At 38.8% G+C, this 9133-nt stretch overlaps 1 protein-coding gene across 2 annotated transcripts in view; it reads right to left on the bottom strand.

Moving 5' to 3' along the window:
* Positions 1-9133, bottom strand: part of pdlim4 (PDZ and LIM domain 4) — a 51603-nt gene that overhangs the window by 33217 nt on the left and 9253 nt on the right. For both annotated transcript variants that reach the window (XM_024266429.2, XM_024266428.2), the window contains exon 2: positions 7100-7251. In XM_024266429.2, coding sequence (XP_024122197.1) covers positions 7100-7251 — 152 coding nt within the window. The remainder of the gene's footprint in view (positions 1-7099; positions 7252-9133) is intronic.

The raw sequence follows: 9133 nt of genomic DNA, 5'->3' as shown, positions 1-9133 counted from the left end.
CCTGTGCTCAGGTGAGTGTTTATGTTTCACTGAGGTGGATGGTGATGGAATGAACTCAGGGGTGGAATGTACTCAGGGGATACTGTGTAAATATTAATTAAATAACATTGCAGGATTCCTCAACATAGAGAGCTTTTTTTTAAAATTCAGAACAAAATACTGTACAGCAGCGTACTTCATGGTGCAGATAAGGAGTGTCTCTCTGCGCCATACAACCAGTAGCGTGTGCTTCCTACTTCATCCATAATAAACACCTGCTCCGGATGATAATTATCCTCTGCGATTTTCTTCTTCTGCATATTTTTTTCAGCCACTTCTGAGTCAGCTGATGCCATTTCTCCATGCAGGGGCATAGGTGGGGTAGCCACCGGCCCGGCGTGCTGTTCCTCTCCTCTCCACTCCAAGAGCAGAGGTGCACCTCAGCACTTCCTTTGGACGGAAAAGTTATATATAAGTGTCTTGAGTTGTTTGAGTTTTTGTGATGAACTGGAAGAGTCACGAGACTAAAAAAAAAAAATAAAAAAATCTGCAAATTCAGAAACGGGAATAATCGAGGGAACACTGTGATTCATTGGAAATTAATCTCAGAGTTGTAGGTGTGACTGTTGGCATGGACCAACCCCGCCCCCTTTGCTCTCCCTGTTACTGAGAGCTCTCTGTTTACACACTCTCCCACTAGCTTATAGCCCCTCATACCCCCAACTTAACATTACAGATGCAACAAAAATGGCAAATAATATTAGAGCTATCTAGGCGTACATTCTTGAGTTGAATGCCAGCTCGGTCAAGGAAAACTAAGACGTATATGGATCTGGTCAACTACAAGTAGATACATCAGAATCAGAGTATTTTCTCTCACAAATGCACTCTTATTCAAACACCATTTTTTTTTTTTTTTTTGCTGCTCCTGATTCACAATGATTTTAGTAAAGAAATAATTAGAAATACAATTTTGAGCTAAATTTTCTTGATGTATGTGCTCCATCATCATAAAAATGCAACAATATTCATCAGAGTTTGTCTTTAAATTCAAATTTAAATACATTTTTATTCATATAGCCCCTTTCATGAAAAAAACAGTTCAAGGTGATGTTTTAAGCGTTGTTACGTATTCTCAGTTTGATATAAAAGGGGGAATTGTAGTTTTAGGTTCAAACTAAAATTTCTCAAACATACAAAAAAAGGGTTTTGGAAAATGTAAAACACAGAAATCTATATTAATTTTTTTCTTCAATAAAAGTAAAAAAACACAGCACAAATAACCAAAGCTGCCAGCGTACTTTTTATTATCCTTTTTTATTTCTTGCTCAGTTTTCATTAGTTTCCCAGACCACATATCCCAAATCCCCCTGATACACAGTGCTATGAAACATTCCCCATAATAGAAATTATGTAAAATGTGGGTTATTAAAGTTATGGAAAAAAAAGAGGGATCATGACAAACAAACATTCTTGTGCTACAAAAGACCTCAAGCTCAAATGCATCCAGTGTACTGTAATTTTGGCTCACAGCAGACGTGTAGACTCGTATTTGTCGATAGGCTGCAGCAGAAAATTACAGGTCTCCTGTTACTTGTGACTGTTTGGAGTTTTTCATGAAAGACTTAATAAGAGCTGAGAAGCGCCGTCCTTTTAAAATATTAGGTTCTTGTGAGTCAGCATGTGTTTTCCCAGTCATTCCCATTTTATTTGACACTAAAGTCAATAATTGTAATCTGATCGGTCTTGATTATTTTTGTAGCCCCCAACTAAGCAAGCGGCTTCTTATAGGATTTTTTTCCTGGCTATGCAATTTAGCTTTAATAGTTTCTCCCCATTTCTGTTTAGACACATAGTGGTGTAATATTAACACAAGATTGATAAATGTTGACATTACACATTTCTCACATTGCAAACTTCTTAAGCTAAACAGTAGCACAACTACAAGTTTTTCCCACTATATTATTCACTTAAGACTTTCACCTCTGAGATTAAAAAAAAACATTAGATTTATAAAGTAGTAGCAGTAAAAGTTGGCTATAAACACTTTTAATCAGAAAGAGTTCATGTCACAGTAACTGCCCATCTTTGTGTGCATTTGGACCCCCATAGTAGCAATCTGGGCAATAACTCATCGTCCCACTGGCTCTGTAATCTTTCTACCCCCTGCACTTTCAGGTATTTTTGATGTCTCTTTACTTCCTCATACTTTTCATTATTTTGTCCACATCAGCAGCATGCCTATCTCTCAAATATCATGCCTCGCTCTCCTCTCCAGCACTGTTAGAGCAGTTCACACTGTAATTATTTAGCCAATATTCTGCACCAAGGTCACATTCCAACTTGTTTTTTCTTTTCTGGGAGATTAAAATAAAGAATAAAGTGGCTGGTGGTATTTGCGAAGAACTTTTAATATATGTGGGTGTTAGTAAGTAAAAGGGAAAGTAGTTGGAATAACACACATTCAAATTTATATATTTTTTTCAGAAGAAAAATCAACATCCTCCAAAATAAAACTATATAGTTTGAGCCTCTATAGACAGCCATTGCAAGTGCACATTTAAAAACAAAACAAGTGAAGCTAACAAAGTGGTACTTAAAGACCCGCTCCAATGAAAATTGATGGTGTTTTTGACATGTCCTTCCTTGTGACATTTTTCTGATGTTAGAGGAAAATGAAGCTAAAACTCACATTTCTGGGTATTTCTTTGTTCAGATCGAAAACAAATTCAGTTTAAAAAACTAGCTTATTTGTGCTCTCTCACTAATCTCACCCACAACTCACTGGGGGATTTTTTTAAATAACTCCTGGTGCTGTGCAGAAATTATATCCCAGAAAACGACAGTTTTTAGGATTTTGGCTAAAAGCGTCATGACCATAATGCTGGGTGATAGAACGATAACGATATTCATAGACAAAACTTTTTCTCGATAGGAAATGAGTATCGCGATAGACTTTTATTTTTTAGGGGCCCAAAGTTAACACTTACCAGTTTTGGGCATTTTCTCTTCTCTGGTGAGTAAAAGTAAGATGTTAGTCATCACATGGAGAATAAATGCTTGCATGCAAGTACCCTCTCAAACCCATCTTTCAAAGGTGGTCTAGCTCGGTTCGTTTTCAACCAGACTGAACTTTGTTTCCTCAGACTGAGTACAATCCTTGCTGGGAATACAACAACTGAACCAAAACGGGCCCCGTAGCCGGTCAACAGTGGACAAACGTGAAAGAGCGATGCAACAGCAACTCATTAAAATGTGGTCGGATGAATGCAGGCTCATAAACGCAATACACATTGCTTCTCTCACTGTTTTTCCGATAATTTATATGGTAAAAAAGTGTTGAACCTGACCTTCATACAGATGTTCAAAAGTGTCCAGCGAAATGAAAAGTTTGAATAAATAAACTATCTTGATATGTATTTGCAAAGAGCAGCATCTCCATTTTTCTCTTTTTGTTTTGACCCGCCCCCATAAGTGTTGGCCAATAACTGAGGAGATCAAGTGGTTTTGTTTACAAGCTTTGGTCCAGAACAGAAATCTCTGGTAGATCCCCGTCTGAATACAGACCAAACGCAACGTTTAGGACTCTATCCAGACCAAATTAAGCAGACTCAGTCCGAAACAATTCCTTTTTCCAGTCTGAATACACACTCTTACGCAACACCAAGCCAAACTATGACTTAATAAATCTGAAGAAATTATAGTTTTCAAATTATTTTCCATTCCTAAATTTGAGCACAAAGCCTACTTCCTTGCCTTTAAAAAGATTGTTCTAAAGATCTTAATCTAATATAATGATTTTACAAAATAATTATCATCTTTGCATGAACGCCTTTTCAAGCTGTTGCTTTAAAAGACTGGAGGAAGGAGGAGAGGTGGGGGAGGGTGTTAATCTACTGACGTCCAAGCCAAAAACCGCCGGATCCACACCCATCACTTCACTTGTTTTTCAATCGCCCCCGCTCGTGAATGGTTAGGGTTAGGAGTTAAACACATGGTTAGGGTTAAAGCTTCGACGTTGGGTTGGTTTGCGATCAAACCAATTGCATGGTTTACTCTACAAAAATACACATGGTTTCATGTAAATTTGTTTACATATCTGAACAGTCATGGCTTGCAGGGTTTTTTATGATCAGAAATTATATTTAACCAAAGTTTAATATAGTTAAAGGCGAGGTTTTTTTAAAACTAAACTATTTTTAGGAATATTTAGAATCATTTGTGACGGAATAATGAAGTTAGAAGTACTTTTTTTAGCTTTACTACTCAGTTAAAACTCTGCTCTTCTCGTTGGAGGTTACTTTATGTATTCCTAAATAAATTTACAATCCCTACTCTTCATGCTGAGCCACTCTCTGTGATATATGGACTGGGGAATCCCACTGCAGACTCACTGAAGCACATCAGGTTCTTGCAAGCAAGAGTGCACACTCTAAAGCATAAATCCAGCACAGAAGGAAACATCTCTGTATTTGGTGATCCTGTGTGTGAATCCCTTATCTAATGGGTCTGATTACTCCTGGGAGTGATTGTTGGTTCCACTGCATCTGCAACTCCACATCTTGTACCCTTTTAGCTTCTACAGAGGCACGGTGTTCTCCGCTGCCGTAAAAGGAGAGATGTGAAGCAGCAGTTGGCAGTTGTCACTTGTAAACTGAGGCTGAAACCACAGTGTGTTCTTCATCCGAGCGGCCTGGGTTCAGAGGTTTTCCAGAATTGCTCGGAACTTTCCAGCGTTCAAGCGAACCGAGTAACCATCTAATAGAAACGTGAAGAGCAACTGACATTTCAGTTTTTCCTTGGTCGGAACCCTCCAACCGCCCTCACACCATGTGCCATTAACCATTTAGATGGACGATTTCCCCTCCAGAACCACGTTCCTACCCTCCAATCAAGTTCAAATCATGCATCCATGCACAGAATGCTTAAGCAGTCTAACGGGGAAGAGTGGGAAATAAATTTCAAACTCATTTGCTGGAAGAATGTTCAATGTTGACCTGAAAAAAAATCATCTGTAAAAAGGTCAGAATATGACTCACTGTACATGCAAGCCTCATTGGTTTTAATGGCGTGGAGATGGAAGTAGACCATTTCAATTGAAGTAAACCCAGTCATCAATTGTCATGACTAAACTGGGCCAGGATGGAATGAGCCATGTTAAAATGCAAGTATGTTAGGATATACTTTTTTATACACATTTCCTTTTAAAAAAAAACGTAATTAGAAAAACTATAACCAGTCTCAAGTTGCATTTTGTTCAGTTTCGTGGTTAGCACGACTCCAAGTAAAAAGATCCCACTGATACTCCCCATTTACTTTACTTTTGGATGGTTTCAGAAAAGCAGCAAAAACTACACAGGCAGTTTCCAAACTGGAAATCAGCCCAACACAAAAAGATGGGAAGGAAATCGTGCGGGTAAATAGTTGAAAACTGTGAATTTGTCATGAACGTTGAAAATAATAAGAGTTGCGATCATTTTTAACCAAAAGATACTCAAGTTTTGCCTTCTATCTGCAAACTATCGATCGTTTTTAAAATGTAAATCCCACTTTGAAGGAAAAAAATAGTTTAAATACTCAAAGTCGCGTTTGCCACCTCTCTTTTGACACGTGTCAAATTTACTGCTAGGCGCCTGCCCTGAAATGTCCGACGCCCCGGCTGCGTGTGGGAGGAGCAAACGCCAACGTTTTTCTGGACTTCATTCGTTCCACATCATGGAAAACATGGATGATGTTGAGCGAGTAGCTTAGGTTTATATGCTTTAGAGAGCTCTACGGAGGCACCGGCAAGCACGTTGTAGTGTCTGGGTTCACCAGATCTTTCACTTGGTCCGCTGTACTTCAGTCCGGAGGTGGGTGCCAAAATCGCATCGCAGGACCTTAGATCGTGTCTGTACATTGACTTTAAGTTGAAACTCGATGCCCCTGCTGCTAAAATTGCATCCAGTGTGAATGCATTACAAGACATTTTCTCCAACACAGCAGGAGCTCATTCAAAATTTCCCTCCAAGTTGTGGGAACTGTTGGCACAAAGGTTAGGGTCAGCTAATCTCCCATCAACCCTTTGTTTACACTGTCTCCTGCTAGCATATAGCACCTAACAAGCCCAAGCTAACATTAGCGCAGCAAAAAAAACGCTGATTAATATCGGCGCTATCCAGGTCTACAGTTTTGAGCCAGATGGGAGCTCAGACAATGAAAATGAGGACGTTAAGGGATCTATTTGTCTGCAAAATCTGAGCAGAGAAGGGAGACTTTGGCCCGACCATGACAGTAGCTGTGTCACACACCCCAAATTTTTCAAACCGCAGGTTTTCATTTGCTCCTGATCTATCAAGATTTGAATAAAGAAATACTCGGAAACACAACTTTAATCTTAAATGATTTTATATATCTCCTCCACCATGTAAAAGTGCTACGAGAATCTATTAAATACACAATTTTCATTGGAGTGGATCCTTAAAGGAACAATGGTAGACTTCAGAGTCATCAGTGGGTTAAGTTGCTAAAGACAACCAACTGAATGTTTATTTTTATTATTCCGTTAGCCAATCTAAGAAAAAATGTTAAAAATTCATTTAAAAAATGGTTTCGTGAATTGAATATTCTGGATTCTTTCTCTATGAACTCAAATGATGCAAATTTTATTATAAATCAAATGTATGCCCCATAAACACATGTGGATGAAAAGACTTAATTTAATCAGAGATCAAGTTCTTACATGAATACATTTTTTAATGAAAAGACTTAAACTGCTTTGCGGGCAAACATTTGTTTATCTCAGTTGACCAATAGGATGATTAGAAGTCAGGCATTTGGTTGAATTCACTGCTTTTGGGGGGAAAAAAATAATTTAATTTATAGATTACTTTAAGGTCTTGACAAATGTTTTCATTGTTAGTTGACACTAAAATCAAAAGACCATCAACTTGTCTAGAGAGTGCACCCCCCGTAACCCCAGCCGGGACAGACTCCAGCCGGCCTTTGACCCAGAGCAATTTACAAGGGGGTGAATGGAAATTGCTTCTCTGCCTGTAAACTGCCTCTAAATCCTACAGGCTGGAATTTTAATGGATTAACCGCATTTTTTTCTGGCGAGCGCAGTCTGCTATTTCCATACCTGCTGATGCTGAGTGCGAGCTGCTGGGTGCAAGTTTTGATCTTGTTCTGGGCCTCCATGTGAGTCATGTGCTCCGTGCTGTCGCCATTGATCGCCAGGATGGTGTCGCCTGGACACAGGTCACCTTGGGCCGCCTTGCTGCCAGGTGTTACCTAAGCAGCAACCACACATTCCAATCACCCAAAGATAAAACAAAGAAAAAAGGAAAACATGTATTAGCATGGGAATGTCCACTCAGGCCAAATACAACAAAAGCACGTCTCCCTAAATTGATGCAACATTGCCTTAGGCAGCACTTAAAGTAACACTTTTCAAGTGATAGGTCCCTTTTGGAGAATGTTCAACTTTTTCTAAACAACTGTGTTTAAAATTCTGTTAGAATTTGCAATGTCTTTATTTGGGACTAAACTCAGAATGAATGAAGAATAGCAGCTTGTGCTGAACTTGCACATTACCCTCCAACCTTAACAGATGTAACAACAGGCGCGTTTACAAGCGTCTCCTCGATACGTTTCTTCTGTTTTTCTTCTTTTGTCCATACTGATCTAATTTGGAAATACTTCTTTCGGCAGGTCATGGAAGCAGACTTCCCTCTGTGATCTTTCACTCTTCAAACTCGCTCGTCTGAGGGGATTTGAGCCCCACGGGGGGTGCAAAGGGGCGAGGAGGAGAGGCACAGGGATATGTTTCACCTTCGCAGACATACCACGCAACATGTGAGATCAATTTTGGGTTATTACTCACACACATATACAAATGTCTCTGCCTGACTGGCTATTTTTCCTTCATAGTAAAAACAGTCACTGTCATGCGTCAGGCAGCAGAGCCAGCTTATTGTCTGACGGCAATAAAACTGTCCAAAAACTTCAGTTGTCCTCTCCGTTTCACATGTGTCATTGACCAAAAACATGAACCAATTTCTATGTGAGATGAGTGTTCTCTGACATGCCTGGTACTCGCAATATTTAGTGTATAAATAAGCGCAATATTGTCACTTTTTTTTTTTAAATGTGCAAATTTGTAATACACTCAGAACAAAAGACTTTTACTCATAAAAATATTTTAAAAAAAGACAGAATCGGGAGCAATAAATCAGCTTCGCTGCTTCCAAAATGAAAGAAACTCGAGCCAAAAATGTGAGACGAACAACTTCCTCTTGATAAAATCTCTGCTTTAGAATGTTACACCGATAAACTGAGAAGTTGCAGATATTCAAATCTCAAATATGATGGATTGTGTGCCGTTTTATCACTTTTTTTACATAAATGATATGGTTAAATTGTGTGCACAGCACAAGCTGAACACTAAATTTGGATGAAAATGAGAATTTTCTCCAGGATAAACATATATATTAAAATGTATACCGGATTAATAGAATCTTATTAGATCCTTTTGATCAAAACAAGTCATGAAAATCTTCAGATAATCATCCTCATAATCAAGTGTTGGTGATGAATCTTTGTCATATTTATCTTCAAACCGCTGCTTGACCCCACACGTCAGTGGAACAACAATCACCTCGACATATTTAGATGTGAAGTGTCGAAAATATTTTACAAACATTAGCAATTTCACCCCAAAAAATATGGCACAACTTTAAATCTACAATATTTAACAACACAGAAAGTACTAGGTTTATAAACTTAGAAGGGCATGTCAGAAGTAATCCAGTTTGCTATAAAAAAACAACAATACCTAAATTATTTTGCTTCCAAGTTTACAACCTCTAACTTCCAGAATGCCCAAATTGAATTGCGGTAAACACGGAGGTCAGTTTGCATGACTACTTTTGTGTGTGTGTGCTTGCAAGTGTTTCTGGGAAAGCTGCATTCACAAAAACTTGGCACAAACAACACTGCCAATGCAATGTTGCAGATGAAAGACTGAGTCTGAATAAGAAGCGTGTGAATGAGCAGAGTTTTTGTTGAAGCGGGAAATCAAACAGATTCTCATTCGTTTGGGGCCTCCCTCCGAGAAAAATGCCTTTCAGTCAGAGTTAGCTGTGTGACTTGAGGTGGGGGGTTACCTGGGTTG

The sequence above is a fragment of the Oryzias melastigma genome, linkage group LG14 (genome assembly GCF_002922805.2).
Source record: "Oryzias melastigma strain HK-1 linkage group LG14, ASM292280v2, whole genome shotgun sequence".
Classification (NCBI taxonomy): domain Eukaryota; kingdom Metazoa; phylum Chordata; class Actinopteri; order Beloniformes; family Adrianichthyidae; genus Oryzias; species Oryzias melastigma.
The sequence above is the reverse complement of the archived record's forward strand: the minus strand, read 5'-3'. Positions and strand labels throughout refer to the sequence as shown.